The sequence below is a fragment of the Molothrus aeneus genome, chromosome 1 (genome assembly GCF_037042795.1).
Source record: "Molothrus aeneus isolate 106 chromosome 1, BPBGC_Maene_1.0, whole genome shotgun sequence".
NCBI classification, from domain to species: domain Eukaryota; kingdom Metazoa; phylum Chordata; class Aves; order Passeriformes; family Icteridae; genus Molothrus; species Molothrus aeneus.
Genome location: NC_089646.1, coordinates 127486164 through 127511394, shown reverse-complemented (window position 1 = coordinate 127511394; position 25231 = coordinate 127486164). Strand labels below are relative to the sequence as shown.

Sequence of the window (25231 nt, the reverse complement as noted above, 5' to 3'; positions counted from 1 at the left end):
ACTTCTTGTGCCTGACTAAGAATCTTCTCTCTGCTATGGCAGAATGGGTGGCCAATGTATTCATTATGGACAAGAAGAGTATTCATTTATGGACAATGTATTCATTTATGGACAAAATCTACCATTGATTTCAGACCAAATTATATAACCATTACAACTTCAGAGGCACTGTCAGTCACTCATCCCTGTTAAAACATCTGTCCATCCTTTCTCTTCCTCTGATGCATGTGTTATCTTAGGACTGAGAAACCTTGCCTGGTAAAGCTTTGTAGAACAATTTCACTCCTGTAAGTTATTTCTGAGAAGAGGAACAGTTGGTTAAAAAAAATCTAGCCAGCTTAATCAGAACTTCATCTCATATAAATAATAGTCCTTCACATTTCTTTATGAAATCTTCATGCCTTTGCATATATTTCATGCAAACATCTTCCTATCTCCTTCTAATCGCCACTGGTACTTGGCTTTGGCTTCTGTACTATCCCTTTGAAAGCCTGTTGTTAACTCTGCTCTGTGCTTAATGAAAAGCTGTGGTGCTCCTGAGAGACTGCTGTCTATATGTCAGTTGTGTCTTAGCCTGTAGAAATGTTTGTGGGAAAAAAATTTTCCTGATTTTTAGCTGCCACCTGTAAGGAAGCCCTTATCCCTGCCAGAGGTGTCTAGACAGCATAGTAATTCATATGATAGTCACGATTGGAACTTCCTATTAAATTTGGAAGCCTCTGTCGGGTTCTCTGCACTTGACAGTACTTTTTCTGTCACTCTTGACTGACTTGTGCTCTTTGCTTGACTGTGCAGTAGAAGGCTCAAGAAGACTTCTCTTCCACAATCTTCCTGCTGTACATGAAGGTCAGCATGTTTGCATTCACTGCATTAAGGAGAATAAAATCGTTTGCATCTTTCAAAACAGCAGCTCTTGCCTTACTCTGTGCAGGCAAGCATAGAAGGGGACAAGTGGGGACTGCACTGTGTCCTGTCCCAATGAGTGACTGTTGCTGCAAAGGTGCTGAGCTGCATTTCCAGTAGCTGGAAGGCATCTTTTGGGAGTTCATCTGTGGATTTAACTTAACACAATATCATATTGTGATGAAAATGTGGATGTGTATGTCATGATTACTTAAATGCCTCATTTTCTATTGACTGAGATGAGTGAAAACAAAATAGCAATATCCTTCTTGGATCTGAATCCTACTGAGCTGAAGGTTTGTATTAATATGCAGAAATGGATTTAACTTCTGTAATTCTGATTTTCTTTATTAAGCCAAACTTGAAACTGTTGTACTTCCAAAGCTGTCACACATCCCACCAGGCTGTGCCTGCCGTAGGTGTGACAGTTTGCAGGAGCTGGGTGGAGCAGGCAGCCGGGGTCACTGCTCCCTTCAGCTGTCCGAGTTTAATCTGCTGCTGGACATGAGTCAACGCCCTGAGGAGCTCCAACACCAGGAGCCTGACTCAGCCTTTTAGCTGATCCAGACTGAGTGCAGCTGGAGACCCATAATCACTTGTTTTCCCCACCAAGGGTACACACAGCATGTCAAGATGTTTGCTGGGATAGAGAAAGTCTCAGTTGTTTATTCTGCAGTGACTCATTTTTATTAAGAGATCCAGTGAATAATAAAGTCTAGAAAGAGCTCTTATAAAGTCTAGAAAGAGCTCTTATTCTGTATTAAAACATACTAAAATGTGTTGGTTGGTTATTACACCTTCTGTATATAAATAAGATAGAAGTGCATGTTAATAATGGAAATTAACTGTGTGGTGTTTGCTGCAAAAGTACCCAATTTCAGGTTTTCAAATTGCAGTGTGTGTTCCATGTATTTTCATCTACAAGTATATTTTAGGAATTTAACCTGTTTCTTTCTAGAACAGGTTTTCTCCCTGTTTAGCTCTGAAGGCTTCTGTATATTTACTAGTTATATTAGACAATATGTCAGATTGTGCTCTTCAAATTTTTTTTAATTCCTGCTCAGGCGTTAGGATTCTGCATATGTAGAAAATTTTGGTGCTATCTTTATTTTTCATCTTCTTATTCTCTAGAGGAGATTACTCTGATTTGCACCATTTAATGTTGTCATCTTGGAGACCAGTAAATCTTGGTGTGCTTTGGTCCCCTCACAGTAAATTGTTTGTAAACTTTGTAGCACCTTCAACTGCTGTATTACCGAAGGGTGAATACAAAGACACTTTTCTGCTTTGAAACTTCTATGCCACTTTGAGGTCTGGAAGCTTAGTGTATTTTGCCACTGAAATACACTGTCACTGATGCTTTTTTGTTTGCTCATCTTTGAAAGCTAATAGATTGGTTTAATTAATTGTCCAAGATTTCTCTAAAACAATGTCCTAATTCTTCCATTTAGCTGTGGCGTATCATACACTGTTGTTATCTCCTCTACCAGAGTTTTGCAACAAGTTGTTTTAAAACTATAATCTCGTTGAAGGGAAAAAATGAAGTGCAGTTGAAAAGGCAGTTATGCCGAAAGATAAACACAGCAATATTACTTATCAAAACGAGTGCAGTTTTTGCTTGCCTAATGAATGCAACATATAGCTTTCTCTATATATACAAAACCTGAGGGGAAAAAAAAAGCTTTATAACATATAAAGTATGCAACATTATTTCAGGCATAACTGTATTGGATATGTATCTAGGCCTGAGAGTGTAGATAACACAATATAAGTGCTTTGCCTGTCTAAACATGTTAAATAAATGAGCATTCACTATCTCATTCAAATACATTAGTAGATGTACTCGCATAGTTAATTTTCTTTTTAATGCACTACACGTGACATTTGCAGCACAGAGCTATAGTGTATCTTACTGTTTGATGAAAGTTCTTCCACTTCCCCTCCTTCTCCCCCCCTTTTAAACAAACCTTTATTTGAATAAGCCTTTATGAAACAGATCTTTGGCATATCTTCTTTTCAGGAAGTTCAGTCAGTGTAAGCAGAGATAAAGCAGTCATGTTACAAAGAATATTACATAAGGGAAGATTTTTTAGAGAAAGAGGGTGACAAACATAAGGGAGGGGAAGAACGCCCTTAAGAGGAAATCTGATTTCTTTCTTGCAGCTGTTTGGTTTTACTGTGCTGTGATTTGCTATTCAAAATAAAACAAGCTTAGAGTTGAGAAAAAATTTACAGGAACTTTGGCGAAAATTATAATAAGAGAAGTGCTGCATAAGTTATTTTCACTTATATCTTGATTTTCATAATGCTGGCTTTTTAGGAGACAAAATGAAAAATTAAAATAATTTTTCATGCTGCAAATAGTTAGAAAAACTATCCTAAATTTGTTTTTCTTATACATGAAAATTCCTATGTTGGTAGAAGGAAGACAGGAAAAGTAAAAACTGTATGCCTCTTTACCTTAAATAAACCATCAAAATTTTTAAAAAATCAGAACTGCGAAGATAGCACTCATTATGTAAGTTCTGGAATTTGATATTGTCAATTAAATCTTTCTGCTTTTTGTTTCCTGCAGGAGGGCAGCTTTGGTGTACCACAACCAAGGCCATCTCAGAGGGTGAAGAGCTGGTTGCCTTTGTTGTGGATTTTGACTCAAGGCTGCAAGCTGCCAGTCAGATGACTCTCACAGAAGGCATGTACCCCGCCCGCCTGCTGGACTCCATACAGCTGCTCCCGCAGCAAGCTGCCATGGCATCTATTTTGCCTACAGCTATTGTGAACAGTAAGTGAGGAACTCTATTCCCTGGCGGATTTTTAAAACAACAGCACTCTAAGGCACATGTGAAAAGCTAATGCAGCGATGGTGAATTCATGACCGCAGAAACCACACCACAGCTCAAAGCCTGCTTTTGTTCCCCCATCATCTCAGATAAAGAGAGCAGGAAGAGCAGTCTGGCAAGAGCCTCACCCAGAGTACCTGCCCTCGTGTGGAGGTTCTGTGATCTGTTCCCAGAGCCAATAGGATTAGAAACTGTCAAAAAAGTAGATGAGATAAGTCGTCTAGCTCTCAAAGTCCAGCCTCTGCTGCTCAAGTAAGCTTGTTGCTTACTACTGCAGTTTCTGGTAATAATTTGTGATACTCAGCAAAAGAAAAGAAACACATCCTTTCAGTGATTGTTTCAAAATGCAGCAGTATCATGCCTAGGAGCAGCCCTGATTTATTGTTGCATCTCCACTCAATGTGGTTAACCAAGAATGTTTTTAGATCTTCTGGTCATCAATGGGCTCTGTCATGGATAAAATGCAGCATGCATTCAAGTGCTGTTCTTAGAGAAGATGGACATGAGTGTTCCTGGTACTGGGACAAAGTTTACACTTTTAACTCTTGCTTATGCAAAAGTTTACCTACTGTTTATCTTTATACAGCCCTAGTTCCTCATCCTCCATTCTAAGTACTTTTCAAATATATTGGCCATTACCATGATCCTCACCAGTCATCACTTAGATTTAGATCGCACATTCTTAGCTCTCAGCAGTTTGCAAGTCTGTCCATTTAGACCCCATGCTGGAGCACTTCCTCATGCTTCCTCATGGTTTCTAAGTATTCTAATTAGTTATAATGAATACTGAACACAGTAGTTAAGGTGCACATGCACATGTGAGCACATGATCTGCCATTCAGACTCACACCTAATAATACCGAACCTTGAACAGTCACAACCTCTTCAAGCTCTTCACACAGGACTGGTTAAAATATCCCGGGTAACACTTTTCATTCCATGTTTTCCTTTCACTTTATTTTTCCTTTTTAATTCCTTATTTTCTGGTAAGCAATTAAATTAAATTGCTTATTTTCTGGTAAACAATTTTGATAGCTACATATTTAATGTTAGCCTATTTTTAAAGATAAACCTTCAAATGTCCTTATCATCCAAGTCTCCCCTTCGAAGAGTGAGTTGGAGCAGCTTCATGCCCTTTAGCTAAGCACATTCACTTCTACCCCATCAGTGGGGCAACTGTGAGCTGACATACCTGCTCAAGGAACCAGCAATTAGGATTGCACAGGACCTTTCCAAAATAAGGTGTCAGAAGCACTTAACATGCCACTAACTGAAGTTACCACTGTTAGGGGAGGCCTGTTTATAGCCAACGAGGAAAGGAAGGAAATCTGAAAAGCAGAAAGGGAGCTGCTACCTTACCTAAAGGGCACAGATTGTTTCAGCTGAGATAATATTCTTGTGTAAATCTACGAGGCCAACTCTGGGCTTTGGCAAAGTAGTCAGATTTCTACAACATCACACTTCTGGAAACATCTTTTCTGTCAGCACTGACTTTTGCAGAGCCCTGGAAAGCCACACTGAACATTGCTGGGAGGAGTCTTTAAGTGTATGGTGCATTAGCTCTGGCTGTACAAGTTTAGCAGCAACTCAGAGTAACTTCTGTGTTCTTGACTCAAGGAAAATGCTAAAATAGCAAGTCTTACTGCTCATAACTTTCCACATCAGTCCCAACTCTGCCTCTGATCATAAGGAGCTATTTTAATGTTTCATTGTTGAGTTGATAAAATTCAGTTTTTCATTAAAGTCTTGAACTAGAAGTTGAGCAACAAGCTGAATGAATCTCTAAATTTGTAGTGAGCCATCTCTTAAACATTCCTTTTCTAGATCTCTGAAAAAAAAAATTGGTTTTGTAGCTTGAATGGGGGATTTTTTATGTTTCCTAATGTTTGTTAAAAACAAAATTAAAATATCATCTATGACTCATTCAGCTTGAGGCTGAATGTTTCATTACGTGAAAGTATTAATTGAAATAAATTCCAATATTTTGCTTTTAAGTAATTAAAACATTAGTTTCAAGTAGCCTTTATCTGTTTCGCATTGCTTTAGAATAGTAATAAGTAGTTCAGATCCCATCCCTGTATATTGCTCTCCCTGAAATTCCATCCTCTCATCATGCAAAACTCCTCAAATGCATTTCCTCTGCTTAGCATGTAATGGGAGTCACATATTCACCCTGCATAACTGCAGCTACAGACTGTGCAGGCCATCTAACCCATAGGAAATAAAGATGGCTGGAAGTCAAATTCATTAAGATAATCAGAAAGTTCAATTCTGTGATGGAATGCAGTCAAATGAATTCAAATAGGACAAGTTGCCCATATCAGAATTTCCTACTAGTCCTTTTGGACTTTCTTTTCTATGGAAACACCAACAGTTCAATTTTTTTAAACCATTTGAGGCCAAAACCAAATGTTGAAATGCCACCTTTAAAGCAAGGTAGACATTTCAAATGATGCAAGCTGTATCACTAATGTTTTAATAGTGGTGTATGTTGGAATACTAACTGCTCCATTAAGTGCTTGTGTCTGAAATCCATGCACAATTATTCAGTGGCAAAGGGAAAAATAGAAATTGGTAGTGGTATAAATATTTCTTGCAAATTCATGAGGAGAAAAATAGACGAGCATTAGCATTGCAATCAGAGAAGCAAACTAAGCAATGTAAATTTTGGCTGCATTTGTAAATATTTAGCAAATAAAAGACTCATCCATGTCAATGGGGTTGGAGTCTTCAACTTTGTTCACCCAAAGGAATTGAAACAAAGCAGTTGTCCTATACACATCAATATTTGAAATTAAACATAAATTGTCATGAATGGTAATGAATTACATCATCAGCTACACATGCCATGTTTTCAGAGCAGCCAGCCATTCTTCAAAACTAAGTTAATTACAGTCTCTAGCAGCTCTTTGCATTTTGAAATCAGGGGAGTTTTCATGTTGATCAAGATGTGTTTTGATGTTGACTGCAACTGCCTGGTCCTAAGGTCAGCTGTCACAGTCTGGAGTTACTCATAATTTTATCCTCTCAGTCTCAAAAACAGTTGAGAGGTGTCCGCACCAGATGCAGAGAATGGTCCTATGCCTATGATAATTCCTGAAATCTATGCATGAATGGGAATAGTGTTCATTGACTTAAGCCAAATGTATAGAAGGGACTGTTGTCATGATTTAGCAATATAGACAAGTCCCAGTGTTGAACTGTGGATCCTGTCACAGTTTAATTTACTAGTGTAGATGTGCCCCAAAAGAGCAGGGAGCTCTTTTTGTTCTTACTGATAGGGTGGAAGGTTCACCTTTCAGAAAGATTAAACAGATCTTTTGTCTTTCTGAGATGTATACACAACAGGTTCTGTGTCCTTTGACAGAGTATTAATACACAAATATCTGTCCACTTTGTGGAAAAATACCATACCCATTATTACTCTTCACATTACTAAAGTGTGTAGCCTCTAATGCATGATCAAAATCCCAACTTCTGTTGAAAACACTCTGTGTAAGCTCTGCATGGTCTCTCCTCAGAGGGGGGCTGACCCTTTGGGATAGGAGACAATGAAAAATTGCCTTATTTTTAGTAAATATCCTCTATGCATAATGAAAAGTGGAAAACCAACAATTTACTGAAAACAAGAGGACAAAAAATACATAAGAAATTTCAATTTCTATAATTAATAAGAATACGAACCAAGGAAATAGACATGCTGCTTAGAATAATATCACATTCAATATGATTGGATCTTAAGGAAAAGTAGTCAAGTCTTGCCTCCAGGATATCAGAACAAAAGGATTTTACAGTAATAAATGCATAAGCATACTGAAAATACACATTCTTCAGAATGATCTGTAGTTAGCGCTCAAAAATTCCAAGCCTCAGAGCTGGAAGTCTTGTGCACACAGAAACAAAATTGAAAGATGTCACCTAATGAGTAGTGATGTATTGGAAATACAGCATAGTTCCTTAATCCGTATTGCATGTTCCTAACAAACATTTAATTTAATTTAATTTAATTTTTAAAGTAATTATGTGCCAAAAGCTTCTAGCAGTTTTCTTTATGCAACTTTAAAAAAAAAATCCTTTTGAAAGAAACAACTGTCTCCCATGTTAGTTTCTCATCTGCAAGTGACATTTTAATAAACCCATTTCTCTGCTTTCAATGTTTTGTTAAATAAGTATTTTTTTAATGGGGAAGGGAGGGGAATTAATCTAGCTGTGTTAATTGGTTGGGGCCAAGTGAACTGTGACTAACCTGCACCTGCTTATACTTGCTTGTAGAGGACATATTCCCTTGCAAATCCTGTGGCATTTGGTACCGAAGTGAGCGGAACCTGCAGGCCCATCTCATGTATTACTGCAGTGGGAGGCAAAGAGAGGGGCCACAGCTGTCAGAGGAGAGTGAGGACAGTGCTCAGCAGATATCCAGTGTCTGCCCCTTTCCACAGTGCACCAAAAGCTTTTCAAACGCAAGAGCTCTGGAAATGCACCTAAATTCTCACAGTGGTAAGTATAATGTATTTTTGTGTATCATCTTCTAGATTCAGCTTTTTGAAGAATTATTCACTAAAATATTCAGTAGGCCAAAGTCTCTCCAAATATATGCAAGCATTGTGTGTAGATAATACCAAAATGCCAACAGTTTCTGACCAGTGTTCTACACCAAGTACCTCTCCCAAGTAACTAGTGTCATTTATCTCACCTATTAATCCTCATTTATTGTTGTCTCTCTCTTAATGTGTGTATACACACATACAGGCAGCATTTCTTTACCTTTCTGGTGAAGGTATGATCAGGAGGCCAGACACAATCAATTCCTGCAGGATTCCAGCTACATACACACAACCAGAGAACTTGTCCTTCTGAAGTAATATCTTCCTCCTTAGCCCTAAAGCAGGCTTCATAGGCAGAAGGCTCTAAGGATCATGGTCCACAACTCTCTGCTTTTACCAGGACACTTGTTGCATAAAAAAACTTACTGTTTGATAGAAATATTCTTTTCCCTTCTTATAAGTATAAAATGGGGATAAAATGTTTTAGAATCTCAAAAACAGAGAATCATAGGTTTGTCTAAGTTGGAAAAGATCTTTGAGATCATCAAGTCCACCACCAAACCATGTCCCACATCACATGGTGTAGATGACCAATTTTGAATTAAATTAAGGCTGGAAACACAAGTTAAGAGTTTGCAGGACATTTTGCATTGGAGTTTTCAGTGGCAGAGAACACCCACAAATAAAAAAGACCGCAGGGTCAGTGTGTTGTGTGTTTGATGTTTGGTGTACAGAGCTGCTTCTGGAAAGAAACAAGGCTCTACAGGTGTTCCTGATCCTCCTGTTCAATGAGTGGAGTCTAAAGGACATTAATGGGTGCTTCCATCACAGAAGAAAGCCTTATTTGGCTGCAGTGTAAAAACTCCTGGGGCGTGCATAGTCTACTCTGTGGATTTGGTGAAGCAAAAAATGTTCCTTTGATACTTGGGTAGCAATTGCAATTCTAAAGGCCACATACTGTCTTGGAGGAGTTTGGTACCTCCCAGAAAAGGACTAGAATAGTGCTGAGTGAAAACTTCTTTATGTAGGTAACACAGAAAACCCTTAATCATTCATCATCAATGCCCCCCCCGTTATCGAAGAGGAGGCATTCGGAGAACTGCTGAGCTGCTTGGATGTTTATAAATCTATGAGCCCAGATGGGATCCATCCCAGGGTGATGAGGAAGCTGGCAGATGAACTTGTGAAGCCACTCTCCATCATTTACCAACAGTCCTGGCTCAGTGGTGAGGTTCCAGATGACTGGAAGCTGGCCAATGTGACGCCCATTCACAAAAAGGGTGGGAAGGAGGATCCTGGTAATTACAGGCCAGTTAGCCTGACCTCAGTACCTGGTCAGGCAATGGAAAAGTTTATATTGAGTGTCATCATGCAGCACTTACAGGATGGCCAGGGGATCAGACCCAGCCAGAATGGGTTTTGGAAGGGTCAGTCATGTTTGACTAACCTGGTCTCCTTTTATGACCAAGTGACCCTCCTGGTGGATGCAGAAAAGGTTGTGGATGTTGTCTATTTGGACTTTAGCAAGGCCTTTGATACTGTCTCCCACAGCACACTTCTGGGAAGACTGGCAGCTCACAGCCTGGACAGGAGCACTCTCTGCTGGGCTAAGAACTGGCTGGATGGCTGGGCCCAGAGAGTGGTGGTGAATGGTGCTGCATCCACCTGGGGCCAGTCAGCAGTGGTGTCCTCAGGGGTCTGTGCTAGTGCCAGTTCTGTTCAATATTTTTATTGATGACATGGATGAGGGCATCGAGTCCTTCATTAGTAAATTTGCAGATGACACTGAACCGGAAGCATGTGTCTATCTGTTGGAGGGTAGGAGGGCTCTGCAGAGAGACCTGGATCGGGTGGATGGATGGGCAGAGTCCAATAGGATGAAGTTTAATAAGTCCAAGTACTGAGTCCTGCATTTTGGTCACAATAACCCCCTGCAGTGTTATAGGCTGGGGACAATGTGGCTGGACAGTGCCCAGGCAGAAGGGACCTGGGGGTGCTGGTTGACCACAGACTGGACATGAGCCAGCAGTGAGCCCTGGTGGCCAAGAAGGCCAATGGCATCCTGGCCTGCATCAGGAACAGTGTGACCAGAAGGAGCAGGGAGGTCATTCCTCCCCTGTGCTCGGCACCGGTGAGGCCACACCTTGAGTGCTGTGTCCAGCTATGTGCCCTCAGTTTGGGAAGGACATTGAGACACTTGAGCGCATCCAGAGGAGACAATGAGGCTGGAGAGGGGCTTGGAACACAAACCCTGTGAGGAACAACTGAGGGAGCTGTGGATGTTTATCCTGGAGAAAAGGAGACTCAGAGGTGACCTTATCACTCTCTACAACTCCCTGAAAGGTGGCTGTAGTCAGGTGAGGGTTGGTCTCTTTCTCCAGGCAGAAACTGACAGAACGAGAGGACAGAGTCTTAAGCTGTGCCAAGGTAAATATAGGTTGGATATTAGAAAAAAGTTTGTTATGGAAAGAGTGATAAAGTACTGGAATTGTCTGCCTGGGGAGGTGGTGAAGTCACTATCCCTGGATGTGTTTAAAAAAAGACTGGGTATGGCACTGGGTGCCATGGTTTAGTTGAGGTGTTAGGGTTGGGATGGACTCAATGATCTTGAAGGTCTCTTCCAACCTAGTGATTCTGTGTAATTTAGAGCTCAGATCTTTCTGTGCTTCAAGACACTATCAGGCTATTGCAGTTTTCTGTTTGTTGCCTAGCAAATATTTAACTGTGCAGTAAGCCAACAGTACCATAGGTTACAACAGCTTCAATAAGATCAGGTGCATGCAGCCCAGTGTGTCTTACAGCCTGGTAATTATAACCAGATACTCTGGGAGGATAACAGATGAATTTCTCCCCATGCAGAGGAAAACTGAAATATTAGCCATTGTGCAAAATATTTGCTCCAACTATTTGCATTTATTGACATAGCAACTGGCTTAGGTGTTGAGGATTTTGAGCCATGAGCTGTGAGTGACCATGTCTGCATGTAATCTAGAGATCTATGTTCCTTGAAAGACATAGATCTGAGTTTGTGGTGAATTTCCAGTAAGAATCTTTAGTTATTTCCTAGAAGAGAGACTAAACCTCAGGCCTTTCCCTTTCCTTTTAGTCACAAACCAGTCTATTCAATCATTCTTTGCACTCTTTCCTATACTGTCAGTCTCTATTTTTTTATAGAGATTATCACAAGTTATAACACCTTCTGCAGGAGGAATGAAATATTCCTTTTCCAAATGTCTTGTAATCTTTGGAAACACTGTGTTTGCTTCAACTCAACTGCTATTGCTGTTCCCACTGGAGGCTCTAGCAGACCTATACCACTGGAGTGCAGAACCCTGACTGAAATGCTAAGTCCCATAGAGACTGCTGTCACTGTACCACATGATGGGGAAGCATGTGAAGCACCATCTCATGTCAGTGGAGGAGCTAAAGCTTCATGTGGCCTCCTGGGGAATGAGTGCCTGATGGGAAACAAAGTGCTGACTAAAGTGCTGTGTATCTCCTTGGTTCCCTTCTGGCCTCTGAGGCCAAGAGCAGGTCAAATTTAAGATGTCAGTCACAGCTTGGGGGGTCACTGATGCTAGGGAAGAAACGAGGCCCTCCAGGTACAACAATGTGACTACCCACAGAGTGAGATACAATATTCTCACAGTTTTGTATTGTCCAACTACTACACACCTACTTCACCTGACTGAGGTGTGGTATATGTGCCTATGTGTAGGCAGAACAAATACTGATTTTAAATTCTGAATATCATCCCTATCAATATTTTTTTCAGTTTCTATTGTCTAAAATGTAAGTAGAATCTGTGTTGTTGCAGTAGAGAAATCTGGTCTTATCTCTTTTTAAAGCATTTTCAATTTCAAAATGCCATGAAACATGGAGTTTTTTGTTTAATCGGTGATTGTAAGATGTCTTTGAATGTACTGTTCTTGATAAAGTGGTAGTGATTTCATGAGGAAAAGGTGTCTGTCATATTATAGCAGTAGTTGCCAATGGCCATTATATGTGAAAGATAAAATGTCAGTGAAGTCATGTCTTACTGCTCCTCCTCCCTTCACAAGGAACACAGTCATCAGTCCTTTCTGATGAGGGTAGATCTGTAACCTCTTCCCACACTACAGCCAACCCATGCAAGCAAAGAGCTGAGCATCAGTAATACTCAAAATGCTACTTCTGCTTTGTCTGGCTTTCAGGCACACTGAGGGCTGTACCTCAAGCTACATCATAACCTTGAACCTCTTGACCTTGGTGTGCTTTCTGTGCATTCAAAATTTCCAGTGATTGTGTATGGGGAACATAATGTGTCCCTTTAGTTGCAACTGTAATTGCTGAGACCCTTCATTTAAAATAAGTCCAGTATATTTTTATCCTTTCCCTTGTTCTTTCTCTCCCTGCAGCTCTGATGAATGTATGCAAATACTAGGGCTCTCCAAAGCAGAGTAAAAGTCTGGGAATAACCTAGCAGTTTGAGAAAAAACCAATTCAAGTATTTTCAGGGTGACTAATACTATCTCATTAGAAAAAAATTAGTCATTCTCACTGCATTTGTACCTTCTGTGCAGCTGATTTCCCAGTATTCTTCATGAGGGGAAAAATGGTCACTTTATTTTGTATTTTGCTTGTCTTTTCTGTAGGAGTGAAAATGGAAGAATTTCTCCCACCCGGTGCTAGTCTGAAATGCACAGTTTGTACTTACACTGCAGATTCAGTGATTAACTTTCATCAGCACCTGTTCTCGCATCTTACTCAAGCTGCCTTTAGATGCAATCACTGCCATTTTGGCTTCCAAACTCAGAGGGAGCTACTGCAGCACCAAGAGTTACATGTCTCTGGCAACAAAATTCAGAGAGAAAGTGACATTGAACACTCTCCAAGTGGAAATGAAGAAGGTTTACAGCCAGCAACGGACCTGTTGAGCAGAAATGATGTTCCACAGAGCCAAAAGACCATGCAGACTAAAGATGCAAGTTCTGATACAGAGCTTGATAAATGTGAAAAAAAGGCTCCACTTTTCCTTCCAAACCAGAGGCCAGAAACCCAGCCTGCCGCAAATAAGCAGAGCTTTTCATATACCAAAATAAAATCTGAACCATCCAGTCCAAGACTTGCTTCATCGCCAGTTCAGCCTAATATTGGTCCTTCTTTCCCAATGGGACCTTTTCTTTCCCAGTTTGCTTTTCCCCAAGACATCACTGTGGTTCCTCAGGCTTCAGAGATATTAGCCAAAATGTCTGAACTGGTCCATCGGAGGCTGAGGCATGGAAGTAGCAATTATCCACCTGTAATTTACAGTCCTTTGATGCCTAAAGGGGCTACATGTTTTGAATGCAACATAACATTCAATAATTTGGACAACTATTTGGTACACAAAAAGCATTACTGCAGCAGCCGATGGCAGCAGATGGCAAAGTCACCAGATTTTTCCAGTGTTCCAGAAAAAATGCCTGAAGCTGTAAGTCCCAGTAATGGTCAAAGCTCTATAAACATCCTGAATCCAGCTCCTCACACATCTGATCCAGAAAATCAACTTCTGCAGACATCTTGCTTAAACTCTTCCAATGTTTTAGATTTGATTGGGCCAAACAATAAAAGTCATGAAAAAGACTTTACTGCACAGCCTAAGAAGTTGTCAACTGCAAGCAATGGTGATGAGAAGATCAATGGAAAACCTTCTGATGTGAAGAATCCCAATGCTCCCTTAGTAGAGGGGGAGAGTGACCCCAACAAGACCACGTGTGAAGCTTGCAATATTACTTTCAGCAGACATGAGACCTACATGGTCCACAAGCAGTATTACTGTGCCACTCGCCACGATCCCCCGCTGAAGAGGTCCGCTTCCAACAAAGTGCCTGCCATGCAGAGAACAATGCGTACTCGGAAGCGAAGGAAGATGTATGAGATGTGCTTACCAGAGCAAGAGCAGAGGCCACCACTAGTTCAACAGCGATTTCTAGAAGTTGCTAATCTTGGCAATCCATGTACATCTACTCAAGAGCCAACAGAGGGTCTTGGGGAATGTTACCACCCACGATGTGATATCTTTCCAGGAATAGTCTCGAAGCATCTGGAAACATCACTGTCTATTAACAAGTGTGTTCCAGTTTCAAAGTGTGATACTGCCCACTCCACCGTGTCTTGCTTGGAGATGGATGTGCCAATAGATCTCAGTAAAAAATGCTTACCCCCGTCAGAGAGGACGTCCACTTCTCCCAAAAGGCTGCTGGACTACCATGAGTGCACCGTATGCAAGATCAGTTTTAACAAGGTAGAGAACTACCTGGCTCACAAGCAGAATTTTTGTCCTGTCACTGCTCATCAGCGTGGTGACCTGGGACAACTCGACAGTAAGGTGTTTCAAAACCCAGAAAGTGAAAGAAACAGCCCAGATGTCAGTTATGAGAGAAGCATAATCAAATGTGAAAAAAATGGAAACTCAAAACAGTCCTCTCCTAATGGAAACTTATTTTCCACACACTTAGCAACACTTCAAGGACTGAAAGTCTTTAGTGAAGCCGCCCAGCTTATTGCTACAAAAGAAGAAAACAAACATTTGTTTCTTCCACAATGCCTTTACCCTGGAGCAATAAAGAAAGCTAAAGGAGCAGATCAGCTTTCTCCATATTATGGAATAAAGCCAAGTGATTACATTTCTGGTTCTCTCGTCATTCATAATACTGATTTAGATCAAAGCACAAATACAGAAAGTGAATCTTCTAAAGGCCAGGCACCTTCAAATGGATGTGCTGTGCCGAAGAAAGAATCTCTTCCACTACTGCCGAAAAACCGAGGCATGGTAATAGTTAATGGGGGACTAAAACAGGAGGAAAGGCCTGCTGCTAACCCACAGCAAGAGAACATTTCCCAGAATCCTCCACATGAAGATGGGCACAAATCTCCTTCTTGGATCTCTGAGAATCCCTTAGCTACAAATGAAAACGTCTCTCCAGCAATTCCTACAGCAGAGGAACAGTTGTCTAGTATAGCTAAAGGTGTGAATGGCTCTACCCAGGCTCCAACCAGTGGAAAGTATTGCCGACTGTGTGACATCCAGTTCAACAATCTCTCAAACTTTATAACTCACAAGAAGTTTTATTGCTCTTCACATGCAGCAGAACATGTCAAATGAAACAATCGGTCACATTTGGTACATGTGTTTAGCATATTGTTCCATGCAGTTTAAGGAAAGCTGTTTGAATTACATCTGGACAATCAGGAGATTTCACTATTGCTGAGTTGAAGACTTAAAGGTGTAATTTCATTACAGTCCATTAGTAAAGTGTATTATTGGTGCCATTTTCAAAAATATTAATTTATTTTACCAGCAGTATTCATAGCTGTAGTTATGTTATTTTTTATTTAAAAACTTTATATTAAAGTCATTTGTAATGTTATTGTATAGTTATTGTGTAGCACATATGGTTTGCACTGTATAGTAGATTTTAAAGAAAATAGTCGCAAACAATACAGAAAAGCATTTTAGAAATAGCTTCAAAAGCACTTGTGTATCCTGATTTTTTTCTTATATGCTGTTGCAGATATATGTATATGCTAAAATATAACTTGCAAAGAAGTTTCAACTATGCTGTAAAGTTCGCCTTAAAATTTCAATTTTTTTGAACAATTGGGCTCAGTTTGCACTTTATATTTTAGCACATACAGTACCTTAGTCATTAGGCTTTGCATTTGTATGTAGCAGTATGTTTCTGTCCACTTTCTTAACCTGAAACGTACGTTAAATGAAGATGGCATTTTCTTTCTTGTATAGTACTTGTATTTTCTTTCGCTGATGCATCTCTGTCTCAATTTTTAAACCTTTGCTGTTAAATGCAATACTTTATAAAGAATGAACAAAATTACTGGAAGCAGTATTGTAAGAAATGAGGTCATATCAATCAGTTTTATCTTTTGAAAGGCACAGTCTAAAACAAAACCCTAAACTCAATGCTGCAATTATGAATCTAATTCATATATAAGATATATTTAAATATAAGAGTAGCAATACTGCAACTGGTGATCACAAAGATAATGTTCTACTTCTGATAGAAATAATTTCTCAACAAATGTTGTTACTATGCATGTATATGGATGGAATAAAATTCCAGATAATTGGAGAAGTTTGGCTGTAATTTCTTTAATTTTTTAAAAATTTTGTTTTTCAAGGTTGATTTAGAGTTCACAAACTGTGAAAAAGCTCTTAGGAACAAGCTAACATTGCCCTCTCTTCAGTGGAAGCAAAGTATTCAAAGAGACAATGAGTACAAAGGATGCCTCCACTTCCAGGGAGTCCCTGCTGACAGGTTACTAGTGCAACTGGGTCTAAGACTGCCCAGTGAAGTAAAATTAAAATGTGAGGGTCTGAAACCAGGAAGGCTGTTCTTCTTACTGGTGCCAAGGAATACATACTTCCTTGACAGTATCTCCATATGTCAAATTCAGCGGAACAATCTCCTTCCTAATACAACTGGTATGATTCTTCATGTGTTCAGTGTTCTTATATGAAAAACAAGATGATTCATTTAAGAGAACAGCAATTTGCTCCACTAATTCAGTATAGAAATATTAGTCAAAAATGTCAATTTATGTTATATTAAAATCTGAACTAATGCACAATTAGTACCATTCACTTGCAAATGTTTGGTCTCCTTTACACCGTTTTCATTTAAAAGATTAAGATTATAAAAATGACCTATTTATGCATTTTCATCCTACAAATTTGAAAGCAAAACCATGATCCAAATAGTTACATAAACTGTTGTATTTTAGTTCGTGTATCAGCCAAAGAAACAACTCAGAACAAGCTACATAAAAGGATGGTATTTCAGCAGAGCAGCCAGTCATAGTCTAGCATAAGAGCATACAATGCCACTGGCTTTCAGGAACCCCATTTCTGTGTAGCTTTTAACTGAAACTGTCTTTTTTTTTATTATTTGTAAGTATAGCTACATGTAACCCAGCAAAAATAATAAACACTTCAAAACTATAGTTAGCAATTCTGCTGGTTAGCCAGGCTTTAAATACAGGTCAAGAGTGCTTAAAATTGTACTAATTCTCACTTGCAACAAAGATAGCAGATGTATACATTCATTTCAGTAGGCCCAAAGTTGGTCCTATAGCAAACACTTCAGATAATAACACTTGTGAAGGAGAAAAAGCATTACGATCATAATAAAATGAGAATAAAAGGAGAATAAAATGAGCAAAATGTTCATGATTGCCAGTTAAGCATTCATTAGAAAATAGACCAGGATATCTAAGACTTCACAATGTTTTAAATAGATCGTACATTTTAGCCTTTTTGGTGGCAAACCATTATTTTGAAGATTATCCATCAGGCAGTAATGGGTTAAAGAACTAGGTGATTACATCTGGACTGAAATAACCTAATTCTGAAAGATCCAATGAATAGATGAAAACTTTTTAGGGGAACCTGGTAAGGCCATAGGTTGTGTAATTTACACTTGCAGAGCTCTAGGGGTGTGTTTAGACAGTGAGAAAGTAAAGGAAAATATCAGGGTTAAAGCAAATACCTAGTTGAGAAGTGATGCTGAAACAGGAAAGCCTTATCACAAACAGTTTCTGATGCAGAAATGCTGAGGGTTCCTGATATATTCCAGAGGTAAATTAAAGCCTGCCATGCTGCATTATATTCTTCCCACTGGCTACTCCAATTTCTTTCACACAAGAGAATAATTCTGCTAGCGTTTTCTCTTTATAAATCACCTATTTGGTCGACTGCTTCCATTTTTACAAGTTCAAAATAAGCACAACCTGTTCATTTGTGGGGGCAGAGTTACTCAATTGTAAACACATTTTATATATTTTAGTCACTTCACAGGAACAACTGGCAACTTTGACATGTGCTAAGCACCTAAGTTATACCATCACACTCTGTGAAAGGAAAACTGTACACAAGCTAGGTGGGTAGCAGGTATTAATATTTTAACTTTTTATACATTTTTTTAAAAACAGAAAGCATTTTATAAAAAGCTGCTCACATAGCTGGGTTCAGGAACTGTGTTTTCCCATAACTTTATAGACTGTTTTCTATTGTTTCACTTTTTTATTGAACTCATTTTTTTAATTTGCTCATGTGAAATAAGAACATAAACATTTTGATAGGTCAAAAATTTCTCTCCTTTCTCTTAAACCACTTTGCACAATACTGGCCTAATCCCAGCTTGAGGCTTAAAGCACATCTATATTTAAGTCATAAGTATTGATTACCAAAATAAACCTCTTAAATCTGTTTTCTGACCAAGGGGTTATTTGTGTTCTCTTCGATTATATCTACATGTTTGTCCAAGGTGATAAACTGTCTATTGCTAAAAGCATCTCTTCCCAAGTTCTTATTTTAGATTGTTGTAGGGTTATTAATTTTTCATCAAATCATCCATGCAAAAGGACTCCATCCTTTGACACCTGGCATTCAGCAGGAAACAGAGCACCTCTGTTAAATGGTTTGGATCTCTTAATCCCTGTCAGCTGGTGTCAGTAAATAAATCTTTGGGGCTATGGGGTGAACAGCTCAGCAAAAGGCATTCAAATATTTCCTGGGTTTATGTTAAAAAAAAAAAAATTGCTCCACATGAAGACTTAATATTTAGAAGAGCTGGTTCCTGCCTAAATCCCTGTGTACTGATTGCCTGGCAGGTTTTACGTTCAACTTTTGGGTTTTTTAAGGAAGATTTCCTTATTCAAAAAACATCCCATCCACAGACAGGACTTAGAACTAATTTGGCCACATCCCTGTCTGCCTAATTTATTTGTTTTTATCCCAAAGTTCAGACTCTGAAGGGCAGTTGTGAGTCCTCATTTATATCACATTCATACCGCAATCTTGCCAGTTTTCATAGAACAATGGTGGTTTTTTTTCTTTGTAGAAGAGAAACAGTAAAGTGTATTGCTACAAGCTGATGTCTGCTTGTGTTGAAGTAATTGTAATAATGTTAGGATTCTGGTGACATCTTCTCATTATTGCAAATAATCTTAAAACTACATCACAGATATTACTGTGGATCCACACTCCTAAATTTCTCAGTCTCTCATTTCCACTAGATAACTATTGACAATGTTCATTGTATCACTGTCTTCAGGAATATCCTAAACATAATAGAGAATATGAATAAGATGATTTCTCCCTTGTACAATAAACAGTGCACCACTGGCAAAGAAGAAGGAAAAAAATAACAAATAAAAACCTCGATGTAGAAATTAAAAAATTAAATCAATTCCAGCACCACTATCAAGAAGACATGTAGGTGGGTTAATTCACTTCACTGAATGTATATACATAAGCTGTGAACCAGAAGCCACTCTAAAACAGTGGAACTGAGATGGCACTCGGAGCAGCCTGGAAAACCTGACTTAAAGAAAATTCCATGGTGAGTATAATGAATAATGGGTGGTGTGGGATGAACTTATTGAGGGGCAAAGAAGATAAAGAAAAAGGAAAGCAGCACTTTGTTAATCCCAAGAGTGTAGTATGGCTGCAGAAGGCAGCAGTTACAAAGCATCAGCAATATAAAAATGCTACATGTCCCTGGAGGCACGTTGAGAGAGGCTAAAATACTGATGAGATAAAATCCTTGGAAGTTCACTCCCAAATTCTAAATATTGCCAATGCAAGGTTCTGGCTTCTGTGGTCACCTTTTCCCCAAGGCTGCCAATGGGGAAGAGAACCACAAGCCACAGATCTTTTGACCTTCCAGGTCACCTTCACAGCTGGCATGTTGTGCTGCCATGACCTGTGCAGGACAGACATCCACGGAGCAGACATGTGTGACCCTATTGTAAATTAGAGTCAAGTGAAATACCCAGGCTTCAGGTGTGTTAGCCTGGGAGCCCACCTGGTCCCTCCACTGAGATCTTCCACAGAGGTCACTGACAGTGCTTCAAATCCAGACCATGCAGAGCCACAGCAAAATGAACTAAAATAGTGGTGGCATTTATGTAGGGGGTGAAACAGAACATGGGGAAGGGAGGTGGGCAGGAAATCTGCAGTTACACAATTAAAGCTTCTGCATGATACAGTGGCATGAGATGAATGAATTGTGACTGCAAGGGTGAGACAAGGCTTTTATACTGGGGTGAACAGAAAATTGTGATTCTGACAATTTCAACTTTCAAATACATGGAGTTTTTTTACTATAAACACACATATGTATCAAACATGCACAGAGAGATGAGAATGTCCAAAACAGGGAGACAACCTAAACTAGATTAAGAGATTAGATCAAGCACTTCTATAACGTGATTAGAAAAATCCTTTGTTGCAAAAGCAATAGCCAAATCCTTTAAGCTTCATTGCATAAGAAAACTGGCACCTTTTGGTGCATGGAGGGTGATGATACACTCATTCATATCCAAATTTAAATGTCCTGACAAAATTGCTCTTTCCCCTTTCTGCTCTCAGCTGCTTTGCACAGACCCCAACCTCTCAGCTTCTTTGTGCGGGTCCCAAGCCAAGGAATTTGTTCCTACCTACCAGCTCAATGGCCTTCACACTCATTTTTTTTCCTCCTGAGACTTGGTTTTGTAAATGTCTTTTGTTTTGTTTTCTACTGTGGGAGTTTTTTTCACTCTTTTCCCACCTTGAATGATTCACGGTGGAGGCAGGGTGAAGGATTCACCTGAGCTGGTGTATTGGAGAATGTGGTAATCTCCATCACTGGAGACATGGAGTCACTTGAGAGATCCTCTAAACAAGGTTTATGTGCACTCAGCTGTTCTCATCTCCTCCAGCTGACACCCCTTGCTAGGACTTTTATATCCCTCACCACATCTTGAAACTCACTCCTCTCTAAGTGCTAAGCAGCATACCCAGAGACTCAGTCAGTTGTCTGCTTTGAATTAAAATTATTTCCCTGCAGGAAATCTCCATGGAAGAATGTGTTTGACATGCACTTTGAGTGGAACCATTGATAATTTTGATACTCATTGTTGATATAATAACCTAATATTCATCCCCAAAGTGGGGGCTGTGGTCCTCAGTTGTTGAGGTCTAGTCATTTCTTAGGGATGTCAGGAGAATCCCAAGCCTTATACATAGGCAGCTACAGGGACAGAGAGAAGTCAGCATTTACTGATTTTCTCCTCCCATGAGAGTTATTCTGCAAAACAGAGAGAAAGCCATTGGAACACAGAGAAAGGGACAAGAAGGACTTAAAGGCCTGTAGTGTGGGGAAGGGATTTGTGGCTTCTGGCCTTGAGGTGGTTTCTTGTCTTTTTACATTAGGCAGACAAAGGGAAAATGGCTCATCAGCAACCAAGGCTTATCTTCAGTGTTAGAAAACTTGACATGCAGTGTGCTTTTTTAAAATTATATCAGAAATCACCTTCCTTTTATGAGAAGTGTAGTTTTGGGTAGGTAATTTTTATATTCAGAAAAGAGAAATTGCCACAGTTTGCAGAAGTTTTTAGCATACTGAAATCTGTAATATCACTAAAATACATTCAAAGCTTTCATGCAATTTATGGAGCTAAAAGTAATAATTATATAAAAAATGTTGACATGATTTCATTTACTTGAGCTTTACTGTGCTAGAGGGATTCAGTGTCACTTTGTGATAGCCACTTCAAGGAAAAACTATCTGCTCTGCAAGAACTTTTCTTGTCAATAACATACTGTGTTCCTTATTCTTGTAACATCAAAATGTATCATAGTTTATGCCTGTTATGTTAGATTTTATAATGATATTCACAATACAAAAATTGTATTTGTATAAAGTATTCAGCTTGAAGATAGCTGTTAGACCTTCCTGATACAAAACTGCTGTGTATACTTGCCAACCAGGTATTAAAGTTAAGTGAAAATATTACTTTGTGCATTTGCTCTAAGTTCATGACAAGCATAATTAATACCAATAACCAGCAAGGTGAAAGTAGGATTCATTCTTAGGTGATAAAAATGCCAGTTTTCTTTCCCAAACAACAAATTCCAAAACTTGCTTCTCACCAGATAAGATTAAAGCGAAAAAATGAAATGTTGTACAACTTTGTCCAGTGACACTTATGAACCATTACTCTGAGCTGTGGAAGATCACACTGTGGATGCATCACTGGTGTAGACAAGCAGAGTTCAAGAACCTTCTACTGATGTTCAGAACCAGCAATGAAGTGAGACATGTGATGCAGGCTCAGATAAAAACAAATTACTTGTCTCATTACAGTAAATAGTTTGAATCAAAAAGCAGCATTTTGAAAACATGAACTACTCTGCTATCTGAATGTCTCTTAGAAATGGAGATGAGTTAAAGTTAGTACTCAGCTGAGTATCAAAACCTCTTCTCTCCACAGGATTGCCCACTGCTGCAAACAAATCATCCATAAAAATGCAGGTCAGGCATTTGGAACCTACATCTAATGCTTACAAAACTCCCATAGAAATGAATTATGGAATCGCTCACTCCAGTTGCAGTGCATACAAGTAGATAAAAGAGAATATGTCTTTGTGACCTTTATACAGGTTCTGCTGCATTTATGTATTATACAAACAGCTTATTTTGTATGTGCTACCACTGGCTGTGGAGTAGGAGCCATTATTTCCTCAAAATTTTAGAGGAGTAGAGCTATGTCCCAGTAAATCCAGTGTCACAGGATGGCTGAGGTTGGCAGGCTCCTCTGGGAACTGCCCAGTCCAACCCCACCCCTGGCAAGGAGGGTCAGCCATGACAGCTTGTTCAAGGATATGGCCAGTTAGGTTTCTGAATATCTCCCAGGACAAAGACATACAGCCTTTCTGGGCAACTTATTCCTGTGTCTGGGTTGGTCCTCTCCAGGAGTGGGACTCTGCACTTTCCTTTGCTCGACTCTGTGAGATGCTCTTGGTCCATTTCTCCAGCCTTTCCAGACCCTTCTAAATGGCAGCACAGCCACCTAATCTGTCAAACCCTCTTTCTTCCCAGTTTTCTGTCATCTGCAAACTTGTGGTAGGTGCATGATGTGCCAGCATCCAGGTCACTGATGAAGATGATCAGCAGTATTTACCCCTTTAGAGCACCACTAGTGGCTGATCAGCAGCTGGACTTCATGCTGCTGGTCACAGCCTTATCAGCTCAGCAATTCAGCCAGTTTTGAATCAACTTCCCTGTCCATTTAGCTAGCCCATATTCCATCAGAATGTCTACAAGGTTGTTAGGAGAGACTGTCAAAAGCTTTGCTGAAGTCAAATTAATAGAATTCCCTGCTTTCCCCTGTTCACTCCATTGTAGAAGCCTCCCAGGTCAGGCATGATTTCATCTTCATAAATCTACACTGACTACTCCCAGTAACTTTATAGTCTTTTATTTGCCTGGAAATGGCTCTCAGGATTATTTGCTTATGACCTTCCCAAAGATCAAGGTGGAGGTCTGACCTGTAGTTTCCCTGAAACTTCCTTCATGCCTTTTGAAGATGGTAATGACATTTGTTTTCCCTCAGTACTCAGAAATCTCCCCTGGTCACTATGACCTTTCATATGACCCTAATCAAGAATGGACTCACAGAGATACCAGCAGTTCCCTCTGCACTCGGGGGTGCCTCCTTGTAGGTCACAGGGACTTAAATACATTCAGTTTATTTCAATGTTCCCTGTCCTGATCCTTGCCCACCAGAACTAATTATTTCTTGCTTCAGAGTCCTATGATTCATAACTTTCTAGAGAAGATGGAGCCAAAGAAGGAATTGAGTACCTCTGCTCCATTCACAACATCACCAAGTTCATTATGCCTGTTCAGCAGCCGGCACACTTCTTTTTCCTAGTCTTTGGTGCTGATAGACCTGCAGAAGCTCTGCTTGTTGCCTTTCACAGCCCTCACTATGTTCAAGACAATGGTCTGACAATGTGCACTTGCAGCCCTGAAAGCCAGCTGTTTTCTGGCCTGCATCAAAAGCAGCATGGCCGGCAGGGCAAGGGAGGGGATTTTGTCTCTCTGCTCTGCTCTGCTCTGCTCTGCTCTGCTCTGCTCTGCTCTGCTCTGCTGAGACCCCACCTGCCACTAAGATGATCAGAGGGATGGAGCACCTCTCCTACAAAGACAGTCTGAGAGAATTGGGGCTGTTCAGATTGGAGAGGAGAAGGCTCCAGGGAGACCTTGCTGTGGCCTTCCAATACTTAAAAAGAGTTAAAGGAAAGAGAGACTTTTTACCAAGATCTTCAGTGACAGGACAAGGGGTAAACTGAATAAAAGTTGGTTTAGATTAGATATTAGGAAGAAATTCTTTACTGTGAAGTATGTGAGGCACTGGCACAGGTTGCCCAGGGAAGCTGTGGATGCTCAATCCCTGGAAGTGTTGAAGAACAGGTTGGATGCTACTTTAAGCCATCTGATCTAGTGGGAGGTGCCTCTGCCCATGCCAAGAGGATTAGAACTAGATGATCTTTAAGGTCCCTTCCAACCCAAACCATTTTATGATTATGTGCACTTCAGCTGGACCTTGTCCATAATCTTATGAGATTGCCTACATTTCATTTTTATTTGGCAGGTCTTCATGCTCTTGGGCATCTTCATGCATCTTCAGACCTTCTGTCTGTATTTTTTTCCACCACAAGTGTGTTGTTAGTTGCACTTATGGAAGCCCAGAAGAGGTTTATCAGGGATCAGCACGGCTTTCTGGGCTATCAGTAGCGTAACTGAAAGCAGCATCAGGCCTACAGGCTGCATGTATAGGAATTGTTCCAGAGCCTTCAAAATCATTTTGTTTGAAAATAGTGGGTTCCAGAGCCAAAGTCTATAGTTACCTGAAAAGTCTATAATACCCTGTCTCCCACTAAGCTGTTCAAGTTCATTTTCACTTTTCCTCCTCCAATATTCTTGGCAACACCATCTTTTTCTCCACATTTTTCATTTCCCTCTTTTCCCCCAGTTCCAGTTTCAGCTTGGCCAAAAAAAAGTGTACATAAGAAAAATACAAAATAATTTGCAGTGAGGTGAGAAAAACTTTCAGAACTTAACACTGCTCAACTTG

General features: G+C 39.8%; 1 protein-coding gene across 2 annotated transcripts in view; it reads left to right on the top strand.

The window, feature by feature from the left end:
• The window catches only part of ZFPM2 (zinc finger protein, FOG family member 2), a 309054-nt gene extending 292653 nt beyond the window's left edge, over window positions 1–16401 (top strand). For both annotated transcript variants that reach the window (XM_066547561.1, XM_066547553.1), the window contains 3 exons: window positions 3479–3685; window positions 8016–8240; window positions 12922–16401. In XM_066547561.1, the coding sequence (XP_066403658.1) occupies window positions 3479–3685; window positions 8016–8240; window positions 12922–15413 (2924 nt within the window). In that variant the 3' untranslated portion in view covers window positions 15414–16401. The remainder of the gene's footprint in view (window positions 1–3478; window positions 3686–8015; window positions 8241–12921) is intronic.
• Window positions 16402–25231: the final 8830 nt, after the last annotated feature.